The following is a 21,286-nucleotide window of genomic DNA, read 5'->3' as shown; positions in this document are numbered from 1 at the left end:
TATCCTCCAGCGCTGCACTCACTATTCTGCTGTTACACCATGTCTTATCCTCCAGAGGTGCACTCACTATTCTGCTGCTACATCATGTCTTATCCTCCAGCGCTGCACTCACTATTCTGCTGTTACACCATGTCTTATCCTCCCGAGCTGCACTCACTCATCTGCTGCTACATCATGTCTTATCCTCCAGAGCTGCGCTCACTATTCTGCTGTTACATCATGTCTTATCCTCCAGAGCTGCGCTCACTATTCTGCTGCTACATCCTGACTTATCCTCCAGAGCTGCACTCACTATTCTGCTGTTACATCATGTCTTATCCTCCAGATCTGCACACACTATTCTGCTGTTACACCATGTCTTATCCTCCAGAGCTACACTCACTGTTCTGCTGTTACACCATGTCTTGTCCTCCAGAGCTGCACTCACTATTCTGCTTTTACATCATGTCTTATCCTCCAGAGCTGCACTCACTATTCTGCTGTTACACCATGTCTCATCCTCCAGAGGTGCACTCACTATTCTGCTGCTACATCCTGACTTATCCTCCACAGTTGCACTCACTATTCTGCTGTTACATCATGTCTTATCCTCCAGATCTGCACACACTATTCTGCTGTTACACCATGTCTTATCCTCCAGAGCTGCACTCACTATTCTGCTGTTACACCATGTCTTATCCTCCAGAGCTGCACTCACTATTCTGCTGTTACACCATGTCTTATCCTCCAGAGCTGCACTCACTATTCTGCTTTTACATCATGTCTTATCCTCCAGAGCTGCACTCACTATTCTGCTGTTACACCATGTGTTATCCTCCAGAGCTGCACTCACTATTCTGCTGTTACATCATGTCTTATCCCCCAGTCACCTCCAGAGCTGCACTCACTATTCTGCTGTTACATCATATCTTATCCTCCAGAGCTGCACTCACTATTCTGCTTTTACATCATGTCTTATCCTCCAGAGCTGCACTCACTATTCTGCTTTTACACCATGTCTTATCCTCCAGAGCTGCACTCACTATTCTGCTGTTACACCATGTCTTATCCTCCAGAGCTGCACTCACTATTCTGCTTTTACATCATGTCTTATCCTCCAGAGCTGCACTCACTATTCTGCTGTTACATCATGTCTTATCCTCCAGAGCTGCGCTCACTATTCTGCTGTTACACCATGTCTTATCCTCCAGAACTGCACTCACTATTCTGCTGTTACATCATGTCTTATCCTCCAGATCTGCACTCACTATTCTGCTGTTACACCATGTCTTATCCTCCAGAGCTGCACTCACTATTCTGCTGTTACATCATGTTTTATCCTCCAGAGGTGCACTCACTACTCTGCTGTTACATCATGTCTTATCCTCCAGAGCTGCACTCACTATTCTGCTGTTACATCATGTCTTATCCTCCAGAGCTGCACTCACTATTCTGCTGTTACATTATGTCTTATCCTCCAGAGTTGCACTCACTATTCTGCTGTTACATCATGTCTTATCCTCCAGAGCTGCACTCACTATTCATGTCTTATCCTCCAGAGCTGCACTCACTATTCTGCTGTTACTTCATGTCTTATCCTCCGGATCTGCACTCACTATTCTGCTGTTACATCATGTCTTATCCTCCAGAGCTGCACTAACTATTCTGCTGTTACATCATGTCTTATCCTCCAGAGCTGCACTCACTATTCTGCTGTTACATCATGTCTTATCCTCCCGAGCTGCACTCACTATTCTGCTGTTATATCATGTCTTATCCTCCAGAGCTGCACTCACTATTCCTCTGTTACATCATGTCTTACCCTCCAGAGCTGCACTCACTATTCTACTGTTATATCATGTCTTATCCTCCAGAGCTGCACTCACTATTCTGCTGTTACATCATGTCTTATCCTCCAGATCTGCACTCACTATTCCTCTGTTACATCATGTCTTACCCTCCAGAGCTGCACTCACTATTCTACTGTTATATCATGTCTTATCCTCCAGAGCTGCACTCACTATTCTACTGTTACACCATGTCTTACCCTCCAGAGCTGCACTCACTATTCTGCTGTTTATGCCTTTAAGCAGTAATCGATGAGGAGCAGTTTCTGTAGTATAATTCTCATGTCATTCTATGCTGTATATATATATATTCTATTCCGTTTTGCGCACTTGTTGCCGCCCTCCTCTCGGTAATTCTCTGGCCGTTCTGCGGGGTTGTCCTCATTTCCTTCTCTGGGTGGATTTTCTTGAGTGTCGCCTAATAAAATGTAATGAGACTTTTTATGGTGTTGACAGGAATCGTCCGTCCTTTCCCTGGTAACAGAATTAACAAATGAATTACGGAGGGTGTCGCGGTTGGCGGCGGCGGACGCTCGGTTAATCCTCCTCATTAGTTCCCAGAGATGTTGGAAATTAGCTGGAAATCTTCCTGTTCTTACAGGTTTAATCAACTTTTAACTAATTTCATTACAGAACAACGCGGGGGGAGGGGGGGGAGTGTTGAGAAGAGTCCGAGGTTCCTCCTTATAGAGACTGAGGTCTGGACAGCAGGTCTGTGGTTAGTGGCCTCTTTTATGTAGGGTCAGTAACCTCTTGGGCCACTGGTAGTGCCCTCTTTGTCCCAGGGTAAGTGGTCTATTTGGTCCAGGGTTATTCCATGCACAGAAAGAAAGCAGAAGACCGGAGGACCGATCAGCTGTACCGGCGGGGGAACCAAGGAAGGTGAGTGAAGGTTTATTTTCATTTTTTTTCCGGTCCGGGCACAGATATATATATACACATACAGTATATAGATATATATGTTTATCCTGGATTTGTCTGATGATCAGTGGAGGGAAGGAGAGGGATCGTATTATTCTACTGTGGTTAGTTGTAGGGACAAAAATCCAGTAAAAAGAAAATTGAAAAAGGAAAAAAGGGGTAGATGGCACCGGTATTAAAGAAAACCGCACTGTGTGAGTAGGAACGATGTGATGGAACAGGTGTTGCTATTTAGTCCCTGTACGGACTAGAGGAAACCAACAAAGACTGTCTAGAGGTGCTCTCGTTGCAAAGAAGTATGTACAATGTAGCAAAGGGAAGAACAAGAAGAAACGAAGCACTCGCGTTCGTGACCTGTATCCAAAGGCAGGAATGCCGGCTTCAGTCGCGGTCTTCCATGGCGGGGAGGCGGTGGATGGTACGGGGGGAGTATCAGACACCGGCCATGGACCGTATCATGCCCACTGGCGCTTCGGCAGGAAAGCCGGCTTCAGTGGCGGTCTTCCATGGCGGGGAGGCGGTGGATGGTACGGGGGGGGGGGGGGAGTATCAGACACCGGCCATGGACCGTATCATGCCCATTGGCGCTTCGGCAGGAAAGCCGGCTTCAGTGGCGGTCTTCCATGGCGGGGAGGCGGTGGATGGTACGGGGGGAGTATCAGACACCGGCCATGGACCGTATCATGCCCACTGGCGCTTCGGCAGGAAAGCCGGCTTCAGTGGCGGTCTTCCATGGCGGGGAGGCGGTGGATGGTACGGGGGGGGGGGGGAGTATCAGACACCGGCCATGGACCGTATCATGCCCATTGGCGCTTCGGCAGGAAAGCCGGCTTCAGTGGCGGTCTTCCATGGCGGGGAGGCGGTGGATGGTACGGGGGGGGGGGGAGTATCAGACGCTGGCCACAGTCCGTATCATGGCCTCTGGCGCTTTGGCAGGAAAGCCGGCTTCAGTCGCGGTCTTCCATGGCGGGGAGGCGGTGGATGGTACGGGGGGGGAGTATCAGATGCCGGACACAGACCGTATCACGCCCACTGGTGCTTCGTCAGGCCGTGTCACGGCCTGACGAAGCACCAGTGGGCGTGATACGGTCTGTGGCCGGCGTCTGATACTCCCCCCCCGTACCATCCACCGCCTCCCCGCCATGGAAGACCGCGACTGAAGCCGGCTTTCCTGCCTTTGGATAGAGGTCACGAACGTGAGTGCTCCGTTTCTTTTTGTTCTTCCCTTTGTTACATAGTTGAATCAGTCCAAGTATGTGTTCCGTCTGTATTCTACTCCGGAGAAATGAAAGCGCATTGGTGTTTCCCCCACTGATATTTGCTTTCGTTGTTCCTCGGAGGTTGGCACATTTTTTACATGCGGTGTGGGGTTGTCCCAGTGTTGCCCCTTTTTGGAGGGAAGTGATGCGCTTTCTGGCAGACAACCTAGAGTTTCCCTTTCTTCTCAATCCTGGGCTGTGCCTCCTGGGTGTTATTAATGGTGTTGTGTCTGGTTCCCATAGACGCCCTTTGTTTTCTTCTCTTCTGTGCCTGTAAAGTGGTGGAGATGACTTGGAAGGATGCTTTTCCCCCTTCTCTGTCCAGATGGATTAGTCTCGTGAATAAGTATGTGCCGCTGCATCATGCCTTATATGTGAGTCGCAGATGCCCTAAAAAATTTGACAAGGTGTGGACCCCTTGGCTTCTGCTTGATACATCTACTGATCCTCCAATTAGGCCATCCCAATAGGTCTACTGTTTTTTCTTTTTTTTGTTTTGTTTCTTTTTGTGCTGCCTTTTGGGAGGTGACGGGAGTGGGGGGGGGGGGGGGGGAGAGTGCCAGGGTGTGAATGCTGTGTGTTAGTTTTTTTGTTGTTGTTGTTTGTCCTTGTCGGGCCTCTCTACCTCTGGGGTCCTGGGATTTGTTTACCTCTTGTGTCTGGTGGGTGTTTCCTGATTATATCGCCTTGTGTGGAGCTACTGTTTTCCACCTGCTGTTGTATTGCCCCATTCTTGTTTTGGGGTCATTCCCTGGGGCCTCTGGAGGCTGATTGTTAATTGATTGTTTGTACTTTGTACCTATTTTTAAAAAGGTTTTAAATAAATACTTTAAAAAAAAAAAAAGAGATCTTCACCGCACCACCCTCATCTAGAACTTTGGTGAAGTAGTCGTTGAAACCAAAGAGATCAGTTTGGTGTGATGAGTCTGGCGTGATGAGTCTGGCGTGATGAGTCTGGCGTGATGAGTCTGGCGTGATGAGTCTGGGGTGATGAGTCTGGGGTGATGAGTCTGGCGTGATGAGTCTGGCGTGATGAGTCTGGCGTGATGAGTCTGGCGTGATGAGTCTGGCGTGATGAGTCTGGGGTGATGAGTCTGGCGTGATGAGTCTGGTCTTCAGGTCAAGTAGAAGAGTTTCCATCCTTTTCCTACCACAGATTTCAGATAATTGGTCTGTACTTACTGGCTTCTTCTCTACCACCCTTGCGGATACAATGTTGGCCATTGGCCAGTCGCCAGGAACATCTCCATGTTGGAAGTAGTTGGTTGACTCTTATTGGACATTGTCTTCTTCCACCCGAGGTGTGACCTGAATGTGCTGTATTTTCTCCCCTTATGGGGACTATAGATGCTTAGATTCTTTGCGTTTTTACGCTTCTGGTCTTCTTCTCTGTTTTTCTTTTATTTTTGTAGAGAGGATTTGAATTGTAATTTGCTTCTGTATTTAAATGACCTGTTGTGTTTTTATTGTGGGAAATGCTTCGGCCTTGTGCTTTCCTTATAGCTGACCCTTTTGTTGTTTAGTTGAGGTGTTGGACCTCTGTGTTATTCCCCTTCCCCCTTTTTTTAGTTTTTGTGTCCCTTCCCTATATTTTTTCTTATTTTGATTTATACTGTATATTTTTGAAAACTTCAATAAAACTTTGAATCAGAAGAAGTCGGTTATACAGAACAGTCTGGGGGGACCTCTGGATGGTGGCATCTGAACTGTCTGGGGGGACCTCTGGGGTGGAGACATCTGAACAGTCTGGGGACCTCTGGGGTGGAGACATCTGAACAGTCGGGGGGACCTCTGGGTGGTGGCATCTGAACAGTCTAGGGGGACCTCTGGGTGGAGACATGTGAACAGTCTGGGGGACCTCTGGGGTGGTGACATCTGAACAGTCTGGGGGGACCTCTGGGGTGGTGACATCTGAACAGTCTGGGGTTACCTCTGGGATGGTGACATCTGAACAGTCTGGGGGTACCTCTGGGATGGTGACATCTGAACAGTCTGGGGGACCTCTGGGGTGGTGACATCTGAATAGTCTGGGGGGACCTCTGGGATGGTGACATCTGAACAGTCTGGGGGGACCTCTGGGGTGGTGACGTCTGAACAGTCTGGGGTGGAGACATCTGAACAGTCTGGGGGACCTCTGGGTGGTGGCATCTGAACAGTCTCGGGGTCCTCTGGGGTGGTGACATCTGAACAGTCTGGGGGACCTCTGCGGTGGTGACCTCTGAACAGTCTGTGGGGACCTCTGGGTGGTGGAATCTGAACAGTTAGGAAGGACCTCTGGGATGGTGACATCTGAACAGTCTGAGGGGACCTCTGGGATGGTGACATCTGAACAGTCTGGGGGGACCTCTGGGATGGTGACATCTGAACAGTCTGGGGGGACCTCTGGGTCGGTGGCATCTGAACAATCTGTGGGGCCCTCTGGGTGCTGGCATCAATATCTAAAAACACTGGAACTGAACCACAAACATTCTTCCACCTTATCTTTAGACACCCGACCCCCAGTCTTTAAAGGTCTCTCCTGTAGTTGGTGACCAGACGGTCACCAGTGGATGTCACCATAGAGCAGTGGTCTCAAACTGTGGCCCTCCGAATGTTGCAAAACTTCAACTCCCAGCATGCTCAGACAGCCAACGCCTGTCTGGGCATGCTGGGAGTTGACATTTTGCAACATGTAGAAGGGCCACAGTTTGAGACCACTGCCATAGAGTTGGTTCAGTCAGCTGTCAGGCCCTCCACCACCTTCTGATTTCGTAGCTCCTCAGCCAATATTGGAAAAGTCAATTACTCACAGGAGCCCATTAGATGTTGCACCCGGAAGGTTATATCTGGCACCAAGAAGACATTGGTGCCAGATATATTTTTAAGGACCTTGGTCTAATATCTTTCTGGATCCACCTCATATTCTGAAGAGTAATAGTTTTCCTTTCCTGACCCCAGATTAGCTCATCGGTTGGTTCAGGTGGACCTCATGTGGCACAAAGGGCTTCTTTTTAGGCCCCATGGGATGTGTTTGGATGAGATTCTGGTGTATGGTGGTTGAGATCTTTTTCAGGATAAAAACGTTATGTTATGATGAAGGTCAGGGACATAAAAAAAAAAAGTAGCATGTGACTAGAAATGTGGAGAATATCAGGTGCTTGGTCAGACGGGGGTCGTGGGTATTCACATCAGATTAAAGACCTTTAGGACTGAGGAAATATTGTGTAAAATCCACCTGATGATTGAAATAATAAATAAAGTCCAGGCCGGAAGCGTTTAGGAAATATTGGTGACGTTTTTGAAGAATTTTCACCGGAGCGGTTGATATTCGGGGTTAATTCTCTGATCTCGGTCGTTGAGTAAACATCTTGACATCTTGGCTTCTCCGGCTGAATCTGGCAGAGAATGTCACCTCTTGCTTGTTCATCTTGCTTCTGGCACGCGCTGCACACCAATCAGAAACCGGGCCAAGAGGCTGTACCCTGCCAACCGACCGGGCCCGCGGGCGCCTGCCGTCTGCCGTCCCACATGTATCTTCCTATGAAGCCAAGATTTAACCTCTAAACGTTCTCCATATGAGAAATGAATGAACATAGCGGATCCATCACCGGTGAATGATGCGTATCTGTGCTTGTTGGAAGGGCCCCCAAAAGGGCGATCATAGGGTGTCCTGCAGTCTGCAAGGGGTACATGGCGGGAAGTGTTCAGCTTCCCTGCAGCGCCTCCACAGTGTAAATAAAGGATTACGTTGTGTCCACCGTTTGTGTAATGTGTAGACGTGCCATACATTGCGCAGAGAGGTCTCTGAGGGCCCCGATGTAGCCAGAGACATCAGATATCGGTACGATTCAGGAAACCCCTCACTGTGTGATCTTCACAACATACAACAGATACGACCTATGGAAAGATAACTATTACAGTGCATCATGGGAGTCCTCAGTGTATACCGCCATATTCTTCGGTAGGTTATAAGTAGCTGTAAGTAACTGCACAGGTCCTTATACTTAATAGTGCTATATTCTTGTACATCGGAAGCAGTATAATAGTAGTTATATTCTTGTATATAGGAGCAGTATTATAGTAGTTATATTCTTGTATATAGGAGCAGTATTATAGTAGTTATATTCTTGTATATAGGAGCAGTATTATAGTAGTTATATTCTTGTACATCGGAAGCAGTATAATAGTAGTTATATTCTTGTATATAGGAGCAGTATTATAGTAGTTATATTCTTGTATATAGGAGCAGTATTATAGTAGTTATATTCTTGTATATAGGGGCAGTATTATAGTAGTTATATTCTTGTATATAGGAGCAGTATTATAGTAGTTATATTCTTGTATATAGGGGGCAGTATTATAGTAGTTATATTCTTGTATATAGGAGGCAGTATTATAGTAGTTATATTCTTGTATATAGGAGCAGTATTATAGTAGTTATATTCTTGTATATAGGAGCAGTATTATAGTAGTTATATTCTTGTATATAGGAGCAGTATTATAGTAGTTATATTCTTGTATATAGGAGCAGTATTATAGTAGTTATATTCTTGTATATAGGAGCAGTTTTATAGTAGTTATATTCTTGTATATAGGAGCAGTATTATAGTAGTTATATTCTTGTATATAGAAGTATTATAGTAGTTATATTCTTGTATATAGGAGCAGTATTATAGTAGTTATATTCTTGTATATAGGAGCAGTATTATAGTCATTATATTCTTGTATATAGGAGCAGTATTATAGTAGTTTATATTCTTGTATATAGGAGCAGTATTATAGTAGTTATATTCTTGTATATAGGAGCAGTATTATAGTAGTTATATTCTTGTATATAGGAGCAGTATTATAGTCGTTATATTCTTGTATATAGGAGCTGTATTATAGTAGTTATATTCTTGTATATAGGGGCAGTATTATAGTAGTTATATTCTTGTATATAGGAGCAGTATTATAGTAGTTATATTCTTGTATATAGGGGCAGTATTATAGTAGTTATATTCTTGTATATAGGGGCATTATTATAGTAGTTATATTCTTGTATATAGGAGCAGTATTATAGTAGTTATATTCTTGTATATAGGTGCAGTATTATAGTAGTTATATTCTTGTATATAGGTGCAGTATTATAGTAGTTATATTCTTGTATATAGGTGCAGTATTATAGTAGTTATATTCTTGTATATAGGGGCAGTATTATAGTAGTTATATTCTTGTATATAGGAACAGTATTATAGTAGTTATATTCTTGTATTTAGGAGCAGTATTACAGTAGTTATATTCTTGTATATAGGAGCAGTATTATAGTAGTTATATTCTTGTATGTAGGAGCAGTATTATAGTAGTTATATTCTTGTATATAGGAGGCAGTATTATAGTAGTTATATTCTTGTATATTGGAGCAGTATTATAGTAGTTATATTCTTGTATATAGGAGCAGTATTATTGTAGTTATATTCTTGTATAGAGGAACAGTATTATAGTAGTTATATACTTGTATATAGGGAGCAGTATTATAGTAGTTATATACTTGTATATAGGGGCAGTATTATAGTAGTTATATTCTTGTATATAGGAGGCAATATTATAGCAGTTATATTCTTGTATATAGGAGCAGTATTATAGTAGTTATATTCTTGTATATAGAAGCAGTATTATAGTAGTTATATTCTTGTATATAGGAGGCAGTATTATAGTAGTTATATTCTTGTATATAGGAGCAGTATTATAGTAGTTATATTCTTGTATATAGGAGCAGTCTTATAGTAGTTATATTCTTGTATATAGGAGCAGTATTATAGTAGTTATATTCTTGTATATAGGAGCAGTATTATAGTAGTTATATTCTTGTATATAGGAGCAGTATTATAGTAGTTATATTCTTGTATATAGGAGCAGTATTATAGTAGTTATATTCTTGTATATAGGAGGTAGTATTATAGTAGTTATATTCTTGTATATAGGAGGCAGTATTATAGTAGTTATATTCTTGTATATAGGAGCAGTATTATAGTAGTTATATTCTTGTATATAGGGGGCAGTATTATAGTAGTTATAGTCTTGTATATAGGAGCAGTATTATTCTATCTGTCTCTAGACTTTAACAATAACTTTTTATTTCTTTCTCTTAGTTTGGCCTTTTATTTCTCTATAAAACTGTAAAAGCCAAAATGTAATTCATTTTCCTCGTTCTGTCCGTGTCTTGCCCCGGGGTCGGTGCAGAGCGTCTTCTGGGAACGTTCGGTCTCTTGTGTTGGTGAAGACCATTCGGGCTCTGATCTTTTTCTGACCACAAGTCGCGGCCGTTCTTGCATTCATTAGTGTCGGACCTCTGTACCGTGGCGCGGCCGGTTGTTCGTTGTTGTGTTAAGGTTACATCTCTGCTCCCGCGGACTCGCCCTTGGTTTGGAAACGCCGTAAATGAAGGAAGAGCGAGGAGGGTTTTAAGGAAGAGCACAGGGTCACCGCCAAACTTCAAACGCTAAGGCAGTGTTACCCAACCAGGGTGCCTACAGCTGTTGCAAAACTACAACTCCCGGGCATGCATGGAGTTGTAGTTTTGCAACAGCTGTGGGCACCCTGGTTGGGTAACACTGTCTTTAGTAATAATAGGGTTGCGAAGGAAACATAAAAAACATGATGTTCCCCTGGCCCCGGTCCCCATAGGTCTTCCACAGTTCCCGTTATCCTCCATCGATTCCCGATATCTTCTTTGTGGCTCTGGTTCCAGGACCTTTCCCGCTCAGCCAGTCAGAGGCGACAGTGGTGTCACGTTTCAGGCCAATGATTGGCTGAGCAGGAAGGTCCTGGGGGATCTGTGGCAGGACTAAGCATCAGTTTTTTTTCTTATGTTTCTCCCGCTGCCAGGCACGACAATAATGGGGGGGATGTGACAATGGAGAATTGACACAAAATGGTAAATAGATGTGAATTGGGGGGGTTAGACATAAAATGAGGGAGATGTGAAATGGGGGATGTGGACAAGAAATGGGGGATAGACATGAAATGCGTTGGGAATGTGGAATGGCGAGTGTGGACATGCAATAGGGGGATAGTTGTGCAGCCCTAGTCTGCCCTAGTTTTGAGTTAGTGAAGACCAGGTATAAATGGAAGAACCAAGATATGGGGAGTGTCATATAGGCAGGGATAGATTCCAGCCCTAATCTTGCCTACACTCTCTGTCCCTGCATACTCGCGTACATGTCCTAAACAACAGGTCCACAACCAGGAAGACTGTCCTTTCCTATAATACGTGCAGGGACAGTCAAAGTCAAAACAATACAATACAATACGGCAGGTGTCGGGTAACAGCTGGAGGCACACAAAACTAACAGAAATAAAACGAAACATACACACTCACTGAAATCTTAGTCAGATAGACCGGTTTAGCAACCGATAGAAAGCGAGGTACTAATATACAGAAGCAGAAGGAAGGTCAATAGCAGAGCCGAGATCAATATCCAAAAATCGGAGACAAGCAATGCTGGCCTTTAATGCTCCCCCATAGGTGCAGGCTCAGCCTGATTATCTGCTACAGCCCAGAATGGCTAGGGCGTAGCCAAGCAACCAGGCCAAACCAAAACCTCAGGAAGGGTTAACCCTTCGAGTTCTTATAGGGAGGCTCTAAGTCTTCTCAGGGGTGGAGTAGGATTTGCACTCAAGAAATCATCTAGAGTTGAGGTTCCAAGGTTGAGTTGTGCCCATTCCTGGTGCCAGGACCTGAACACTGTAACTGATATGTGTAGCGCCTGTTTTTGTATATTTTTGAGAATAATCTGCTCTTCTTCTTCTTTCTCAGCAGCCGCATTAAGATGGCATTATCGGATTGTTCGGTTATCATTGCCGCCATTTTGCTTCCGACATTCCTGACTCTTCACGCTCATGCCTGCCCAGCCGAATGCCGCTGTTATAGTATGACCGTAGAGTGTGGGTCCAAGGGTCTGAAGAATATTCCAGCCAACATCCACTCCTCCACTCAGGTGCGCCAATCTCTTTGCTTATTCACTTCCTTTTTGTTTAGTATAATTTTATTATTTGTGCCAATACTGACATCCAAAACTGCTGATACGATGACCTAGTCAGACTCCTCGGCTCTGTTTACACCGCTGTCATGGTTTCCATTGTAACCAAAACTATGATGGCATTGCTGGCCCCGTCAAATAACAGATACCAACGGCACTTGAAGGACATCATTGACCTCTGAAGGGGCTTGCTGGAATCTGTTGTGGTGTCTGTCATCCTAACAGGAGGGATGGTGCATCAGATCTAATGGAAGTGGAGCCTTAGTTCTAGACTGTGGCATCGTTAGTTCTAGACTGTGGTGGCTTTTAGTCCTAGACAGTGGCAGCCTTAGTACTAGAATGGTGTATCTTTGGTTCTAGACTGTGATGACCTTAGTTCTAGGTTATGTGGAGCTCCATTTTATTACAGAGGAAGTCGTCTATATTGACATCTCATAAAATAAAAACATTTTGTGCTTTTTGCAGTGAACACTCCCATTGTTCTTCCTCTATCTGTCTCTAGACTTTAACAATAACATTTTATTTCTGTCTCTAAGTTTCGCCTTTTATTTCTCTATAAAACCGTAAAAGCCGAAATGTAATTAATTTTCCTTGTTCTGTGTCTTATTCCGGGGTCGGTGCTCAGCGTCTTCTGGGAATGTTCGGACTCTTGTGTTGGTGAAGACCACTCCGGATCTTTTTGTTCTCTGACCACAAGTTGCAGCTTTTTTTTTTTTCTCACGTGATGGGGGTCAGGTGCTCATGTGATGGGGTTCAGGCACTCACTTGAATGGGGGTCAGGCACTCACTTGATTGAGGGTCAGGCACCCACTTGATTAGGGGTCAGGCGCTCACTTGGTTGGGGGTCAGGCGGTTACATGATGGGAGTTAGGCGCACAAATGGTGGTAGTGTAGAAGATAGAACGGTTGTAGGTGTTGATGTGAAGCTCAGCCCCTCATGTCCTCTTCTCTGGTCTAAACGGTTGTAGGTGTTGACGTGTAGCTTGGCCCCTCATGTCCTCCTCTTAGGTCTGAACGGTCGTAGGTGTTGACGTGTAGCTTGGCCCCTCATGTCCTCTACTCTGGTCTGAAAGGTTGTAGGTGTTGATGTGATGTTCGATCCCACATGTCCTCCTCTCAGGTCTGAATGGTTGTAGGTGTTGATGTGTATCTCGGCCCCTCATGTCCTCTTCTCAGGTCTGAATGATTGTAGGTGTTGACGTGTAGCTTGGCTCCTCCTGTCCTCTTCTCTGGTCTGAACGGTTGTATTGATGTGTAGCTCGGTCCCTTATGTCCTCTTCTTAGGTCTGAACGGTTGTAGGTGTTGATGTGAAGCTCGGTCCCTTATGTCCTCTTCTTCAGTCTGGTTCTAAGTGTTGATGTGTAGCTTGGCCCCTCATGTCCTCTTCTCAGGTCTGAATGGTTGTAGGTGTTGATGTGAAGCTCTGCCCCTCATGTCCTCTTCTTAGGTCTGAACGGTTGTAGGTGTTGATGTGTAGCTTGGCCCCTCATGTCCTCTTCTCTGGTCTGAACGGTTGTAGGTGTTGACATGAAGCTCGGTCCCTCATGTCCTCTTCTCAGGTCTGAATGGTTGTAGGTGTTGACGTGTAGCTTGGCCCCTCATGTCCTCATCTTTGGTCTGAACGGTTGTAGGTGTTGACGTGTAGCTTGGCCCCTATTGTTCTCTTCTCAGCTCTGAATGGTTGTAGGTGTTGATGTGAAGCTCGTTACCTCATGTCCTCTTCTCAGGTCTGAATGGTTGTAGGTGTTGACGTGTAGCTTGGCCCCTCATGTCCTCATCTTTGGTCTGAACGGTTGTAGGTGTTGACGTGTAGCTTGGCCCCTCTTGTTCTCTTCTCAGCTCTGAATGGTTGTAGGTGTTGATGTGATGCTCGTTACCTCATGTCCTTGTTACGCCGAGCGTTCCGGGTCCCCGCTCCTCCCCGAAGCGCTCGCAGCATTCTCTTATTCTCAGCGCTCCGGTCAGACCTGCTGACCGGGTGCGCTGCGATATTGCTCCCAGCCGGGATGCGATTCGCGATGCGGGACGCGCCCACTCGCGATGCGCATCTCGGCTCCCGTACCTGACCCGTTCCCCGTCTGTGTTGTCCCTGTGCGCGCGGCCCTGCTCCTTAGGGCGCGCGCGCACCGGGTCTCTGCAATTTAAAGGGCCAGTGCACCAATGATGGTGCCTGGTCCAATCACCCTGATTAGATTGCACCTGTTCCTTGCCCTACTTATACCTCACTTCCCCTGCACTCCCTTGCCGGATCTTGTTGCCCTTGTGCCAGAGAAAGCCTTTCCTTGAGTGTTCCTAGCCTGTGTTCCAGACCTCCTGCCGTTGCCCCTGACTACGATCCTTGCTGCCTGCCCTGACCTTCTGCTACGTCCGACCTTGCTTTTGTCTACTCCCTTGTACCGCGCCTATCTCAGCAGTCAGAGAGGTTGAGCCGTTGCCGGTGGATACGACCTGGTTGCTACCGCCGCTGCAAGACCATCCCGCTTTGCGGCGGGCTCTGGTGAAAACCAGTAGCAACTTAGAACCGGTCCACCAACACGGTCCACGCCAATCCCTCTCTGGCACAGAGGATCCACCTCCAGCCTGCCGAATCATGACAGTAGATCCGGCCATGGATTCCGCTGAGGTGCCGCTGTCAAATCTTGCCGACATTTCCACGGTGATCGCCCAGCAATCCCTAATGATCACCCAACGAAATCACCAGCTGTCGTACTTGACCACCGTGACACAGCAACTTCAGTCACAGATACAGCAGCTGCTGCCGCAGATACAGCAACTTCAGTCACAGACACAGCAGCTGCAACAGCAACAACCATCTCCTCCGCCGGCTCCTGCAACTCCTCCGCAGCGACCGGCCGCTCCTAACCCCGCTTGTCCCTGCCGGACAAATTTGATGGGGACTCTAGACTCTGCCGTGGTCTCCTGCCTGGGAAGGCCCTGCCATGGGCCACACCGCTCGGAGCACCTCTCTCACAGTATCCTTTGCAATCTACCCCTGTGCCTCCCGCCGAGGAGGCTATGCAAGTGGATCGGTCTCGCCTGACCCCTGAAGAGAGGACTCGCCGCAGAAAGAAAGATTTACTTCTATACTGCACTGTGCGTTACCGCACAGAACCCCTGCTCTTGAGCATGGAACTGCATCTCAAAAAAATTGAACTTTTTGTTTTGCCCAAATGCTCCTCTGAAGTCCTCCTCGGTCTGCCATGGCTCCAACGCCACTCCTCTACCCTTGTCTGGACCACCGGGGAGATCAAGAGCTGGGGTGCTTCTTGCCACAGAAAATGCCTCACGTCTGCTCCCAGTCCCGTCAGTCAAACCTCTGTGTCTCCTCCTTTACCTGGTCTCCCCAAGGCCTATCTGGACTATGCTGTGTCTCCTCCTCACAGCCCCCGTCCTGTTAACACTCTGCCCCGTGCCAAGCTTCACCCTCTTCCCTCCCTCCCCACCCCCACGCCTTCTTGTGTGCCCGCTGTTGATGAGGTTTCCCGGGGCTTCGCCACCGTCTGGAAAAAGACTCTAAAATCCCTCATACTAGCCTCATCCCGGGTGAAGAAGCTTGCCGAAAAAAAAAGAAGAACTCCTCCTGTTTTTGTGTGGCTCTCCACCAAGTATATCCGCTTCCGTGTCCCCAGTTTTAATCTGGGACCACGTTATCTTGGACCCTTTGTAGTTAAGTGCTCAGAGGAGAGATCTTGGGAACCTGAGGACAACATCCTGGACAAAAGTCTTATCCTCAGGTTCTCAGGCTCCAAGAAGAGGGGGAGACCCAAGGGGGGGGGGGGGTACTGTTACGCCGAGCGCTCCGGGTCCCCGCTCCTCCCCGAAGCGCTCGTAGCGTTCTCTTATTCGCAGCGCCCCGGTCAGACCTGCTGACCGGGTGCGCTGCGATATTGCTCCCAGCCGGGATGCGATTCGCGATGCGGGACGCGCCCGCTCGCGATGCGCATCTCGGCTCCCGTACCTGACCTGTTCCCCGTCTGTGTTGTCCCTGTGCGCGCCGCCCCGCTCCTTAGGGCGCGCGCGCGCCGGGTCTCTGCAATTTAAAGGGCCAGTGCACCAATGATGGTGCCTGGTCCAATCACCCTGATTAGCTTGCACCTGTTCCTTGCCCTACTTATACCTCACTTCCCCTGCACTCCCTTGCCGGATCTTGTTGCCCTTGTGCCAGAGAAAGCCTTTCCTTGAGTGTTCCTAGCCTGTGTTCCAGACCTCCTGCCGTTGCCCCTGACTACGATCCTTGCTGCCTGCCCCGACCTTCTGCTACGTCCGACCTTGCTCTTGTCTACTCCCTTGTACCGCGCCTATCTCAGCAGTCAGAGAGGTTGAGCCGTTGCCGGTGGATACGACCTGGTTGCTACCGCCGCTGCAAGACCATCCCGCTTTGCGGCGGGCTCTGGTGAAAACCAGTAGCAACTTAGAACCGGTCCACCAACACGGTCCACGCCAGTCCCTCTCTGACACAGAGGATCCACCTCCAGCCTGCCGAATCGTGACAGTCCTCTTCTCAGGTCTGAACGGTTGTAGGTGTTGATATAAAGCTTGGTTTCTTATGTCTTTCTCTGTCTTCTCTCTCCACAGACTGTGTTCCTGCAGGATAATGCAATATCTCAGATCCAGCAGCAGGACTTGTCTCCTTTATCGGGCCTCCAGTATTTGTATATCCAGAATAACACCATCTCTGGCCTGGAGCCCGGAGCCTTCAAAGCTCAGCAGCATCTGGTGGAACTTGCTTTGAATGGCAACCGCATCCACCTGATCAACAGCAGCATCTTCAAAGGGCTGGAGCACCTGAGGGTCCTGTACCTGGCCGGAAACCAGATCACCCGACTGCTGGCGTACACGTTCTCTGACCTACAGGTAGAGCCACTAATTTCACAGCGGGACATATAAATTGGTAGATTATTAGGGAGTAATGCAGACTGTGAGTTGTAATATCTGAATGTAATCAAATTAATTCATCATTAGTAACTTTTTTTTCCCACTTTTTTTTTGTTATGTTATAGCTCCCTCTAGGGGCTATAACATGCATTACATTGATTCCTAACACTGATCATCGGCATAGAACTACATGCGGATGATCAGGGTTATCGGGGCGTGACTTCTCCTGCTTGGATCTCAGGCATGAAGAAGTCAATCACCGATCGGACACGCCGGAGGTAGGTAAGGGACCCTCCTGCTGGGTCCTAGCTGATAGGGTCCCGATCAGCCTGACTGAGCTGCCGTTATGCAATTTTTTCAACTTTAGACGCGGTGATTGAATTGATCGCCGCGTCTAAAGGGTTAATAGCGCACGGCACAAGGTCCCGGGCTTTCATTAGCCGCTGGGGCCGACCCACTATGACGCCCCCTGCGTCCTTAAGCGGTTAAAGGGGTTAACCACCATAACGTGACTTTATTACTTACCTGCCAGACAGTAATGGAGTTCAGTGTTGAAAGACGCCTCACGAGTTGTCACAGACTGGAGCCTGCTGGAGATGTGGCACTTGACAAGGCTCAGGGGCTAAATATACCCATTGCACATAGTAGTAACATAGGACATGCCACTGTTGGGTAATGATCCGCCATCTTTGATACTAGTCTGGTAATATTACAGAGGGAAAATAATCAATTTTTTACCTTCTCAGAGACTTCAAGAGCTGCATTTGCAGGAGAACAACATAGAGACCCTCCAGGAGCAGGCCTTCTCCGGACTATCCTCCCTGGCCCTGCTCGACCTCAGCAAGAACAATCTGCGGACCATAAGTCGTGCAACGCTCCGGCCTCTGATCAGCCTGCAGGTGCTGCGACTGACAGGTATGCTATGCCACCCCACAGGACCATAGGGTCATGCCTGCTGTCTAATCCTCATTGCCTACTGCAGTCTAGTCCTGCTAACCTGCTGCAGTCTAGTCCCGCTCGCCGGCTGACGTCTAGTCCTGCTAACCTGCTCAGTCTAGTCCCGCTCGCCGGCTGACGTCTAGTCCTGTTCGCCGGCTGACGTCTAGTCCCGCTTGCCCTGAAATATATACTTTTCTAAGGATAAATAACATTTCCATAACACGGTATTCACTCTATATAACAATTTGACCTTAAGGAAAGACATCTGAGCATCTTTCCAAGTTTTCCCTTTATGAGTAGTTCAGATAATAAGGCAGATTAAATTTCATGTAAATTTTGTGTAACATTTTTTTTCCCCGCTTTTCTCAATTTTTTTAAAACATTTTTTTTTAAAGCACCGCTTCATTGTTAAACCTCGCTATGACATTTTTTCCATTTGTAGCAAAAATAAAGTTTTAAAAAGCAATTTTAGTTTATTATTTACTAATCAAACTGAATTTTTATTTTACTTTTATATATGCTGCATTTCATCTTTCCAGTGTCGCTAAATGATTTTTAATTTGTAAAAGTTCTCAGCAATTAAAAAATATATATAATAAAATTCTGAAAATGTAAATTTTTCACCGGGCAAAAAAACTGGAAACAAACATTTCTAGAAGTTTTATGTCTCTATACAAGTCCCACAATCTTTACAAGCTAAGTACAAGGTAAGTATGCATTTAGGCCGGGTTCACACAGGTCTGCGGAGCTGATTCTACCAGAACATTGAGCAGGTTCAATGTTCTGGCGGAATTATTTGATCAGAATTTTCTGTCGGAATTTCTGTATTAATGGGTGAACCGAAAGCTCATTCACCTGCAAGTTAACCTTTTATCCAGCGGAAATTCCGCAGTGTGAAGATGTCCTTACAGTTGGAGTTTCCTTGCCGAATTTCCTCAGTGGATCCTCTCCGCCAGGATTTGTTGCTTATTTTGCTTGGAATTTGCCGTAAACATAAGTGTCGAAATTGTATGACTATGGGCTTTCCTGAGCGGAACCTCTATAGTGTGGACGAGTCTTTACTGTTCATATATTATCTATAGCTTCCCTGATATGAAGGTTATACGATAAATTATGGCCCACTAAAGTAACGTTCGGATCGAAACCCCTAATCTGTATGAGAAAGATGAGTGAAAAGTCAATGACATTATTTTTACCCCGTATATTGGAGGTGACTGTAATTAGACTAAAATCTTTCTGTTTCCATTTTTACCTCTTCATCTCTTTCTTCCGATTGCAGAAAACCCTTGGAGATGTGACTGTGCCCTCCATTGGCTCCGGACATGGATGAGAGAAGAAGGCAAACGTCTTCTAACCTCTTTTGACAAGAAACTCATCTGTTCGGAACCGCCAAGATTATCCCACCAGAGTCTTCTGGAGATCTCCAGTAACAGCCTGGTCTGTATCCCTCCCGTAGTCCTTGTAGACCCCATGGAGATAACCGCTCGACTAGGGGATGAGCTTCGTGTCTCCTGTCGAGCTACCGGATATCCTCAGCCGCTGGTTACTTGGAGGAAAGTCGCCCACGCTCGCACTAGTCCACCCAGAGGTAATCTGAAGTCTGCCAACAGCAGGACCTTTGAGCTGAGTGAGAGAAGCGTTGGGGAGCAGTTTGACTCGGACACAGGAAGCGGCATGCTCTTACTGAATAATATCACCATGTCTCACGCTGGGAAGTACGAATGCGTGGCGTCTAATCCCGGGGGAACAGCTAAAGTCTTGTTTCACTTGACGGTCAACCTGTCCAACCAGCAGTCTCGCTCGTACACGACTGTGGATATCAGCCAGGAGCCTCTGTATGACATGGAGAGCATGGAGTTCACCGCACTCAGCATGGCTACGCAGACAGCCATCGCCATTGGCATCTCCTTGCTGGCCATGACTGCCATGCTTCTAATTGTCATGATCTACAGAAAGCACCACAAGAGAAAAAAGTCCAAAAAAGAGGAGAACATCCTGTACGTGAATGACTATTCCGACGGGCCGACCACCTTCGCCCAACTGGAAGAGTACAGGGATGAATGTGGACACGAGATGTTTGTCATAGACAGGAATAAGGCCCATTTCCCAACCTACAAGGACCCGGAAGGGCTGAGCAGCTTCACTGGTCTGACGGAGCTGACCGACGACCTACAGGACCAAGGAACTCAGACGCTGGAGGAGGAGGCAGAGCGGCAGATCAATGACATTTTCATGAACCAGGGCTTTCTGTTCCAGCAGCAGATCGCGTATGAAATACACTGCTGAAGAACAATTTGTTTCGATGTGCTAAAGGTTGTGATGTGTGTGTGTGGGGGGAGGGGTGGGTGAAGAAATAACTGCTGCAAATTTTAATACCGCTTCTATTTTATACAGAACGATAAGTCACACCGTTCCACGCGGGCCGCACAGCCTGCCCCTCCGGGAGCTTTGTTTTTTTTCCTCTTTTTTAGCTGGTAGAGACTTCATGGCCGTCTTGGTTGGTGGAGCAGAGGTGACGCGCGACCTGTGGCAGACCTGACAGCCTTCCCGAGGAGTTCTCAAACATATCCTCCACCCCCCGGCTGTCACTGGTAGCATTTTATTATCGCTGTCTGACACCTCCAGGAGGCAGGAGACAAGAAGCCGGGATGTTGTAGAAGGTTCACCGTGCTCTGCGGCGTGGCTGTCAGCGCACACGTCTTCACATGGAAGGACTTGTAATGTCTTTCATTAGCGAGCGGCGGGAAGAGATGTGAGCGGGAAACGGGCCCTGACGGGGAGACATAACGCGCGTCACATGACAAATCCTTCTCCTGTCACTTCATAACATCTCAAATCTTCATCCAGGTTGAGAAGAAGGTTCCGGTCCTGTAGGGATCTGTTCACATGTCAGAGGCGATAGGATGCGAAGCACATTTCATGGGAAATTTCCCCCGAGGATTTTTTGTTGCAGGTTTCCAATGTTCATAGTCTGGATTATACAATAGTCAGCGCTGCCGAAAAGTATTCGCCCCTTCCCTGAATTTACTCTTTGGTTATTTTGTCACTTAAAGGGGTACTCCGGTGAAAAACTTTTTTTTTTTTAATCAACTGGTGCCAGAAAGTTAAACAGATTTGTAAATTACTCATATTAAAAAATCTTAATCCTTCCTGTACTTATTAGCTGCTGAATACTTCAGTGGAAATTATTTTCCGTTTGAAACACAGAGCTCTCTGCTGACATCATGAGCACTGTGCTCACTGCTGACATCTCTGTCCATTTTAGGAACTGTCCGGAGCAGCATATGTTTGCTATGGGGATTTCATTTTACTCTGGACAGTTCCTAAAATGGACAGAGATGTCAGCAGAGAGCACTGTGCTCATGATGTCAGCAGAGAGCTCTGTGTTTCAAACGGAAAATAATTTCCACTGAAGTATCCAGCAGCTAATAAGTACAGGAAGGATTAAGATTTTTTAATAGAAGT

General features: G+C 46.8%; 1 protein-coding gene across 3 annotated transcripts in view; it reads left to right on the top strand.

Annotated features, from left to right (window-relative positions):
* The window catches only part of LRRC24 (leucine rich repeat containing 24), a 94,941-nt gene extending 73,993 nt beyond the window's left edge, over nucleotides 1-20,948 (top strand). The window contains exons 1-5 of one of the 3 annotated variants that reach the window (XM_056522923.1): nucleotides 2,362-2,427; nucleotides 11,784-11,964; nucleotides 16,583-16,861; nucleotides 17,629-17,797; nucleotides 19,101-20,948. In XM_056522923.1, coding sequence (XP_056378898.1) covers nucleotides 2,390-2,427; nucleotides 11,784-11,964; nucleotides 16,583-16,861; nucleotides 17,629-17,797; nucleotides 19,101-20,107 — 1,674 coding nt within the window. In that variant the 5' untranslated portion in view covers nucleotides 2,362-2,389 and the 3' untranslated portion in view covers nucleotides 20,108-20,948. Of the gene's footprint in view, nucleotides 1-2,361; nucleotides 2,428-11,783; nucleotides 11,965-16,582; nucleotides 16,862-17,628; nucleotides 17,798-19,100 lie in introns of those variants that run through there. The other 2 variants (XM_056522925.1, XM_056522924.1) reach the window with 2 other exon arrangements.
* The last annotated feature ends 338 nt before the right edge of the window (nucleotides 20,949-21,286 follow it).

The sequence above is a fragment of the Hyla sarda genome, chromosome 5 (genome assembly GCF_029499605.1).
Source record: "Hyla sarda isolate aHylSar1 chromosome 5, aHylSar1.hap1, whole genome shotgun sequence".
NCBI lineage: Eukaryota > Metazoa > Chordata > Amphibia > Anura > Hylidae > Hyla > Hyla sarda.
Note: the sequence above shows the minus strand (reverse complement) of the source record. Positions and strands in the feature narration are given on the sequence as shown.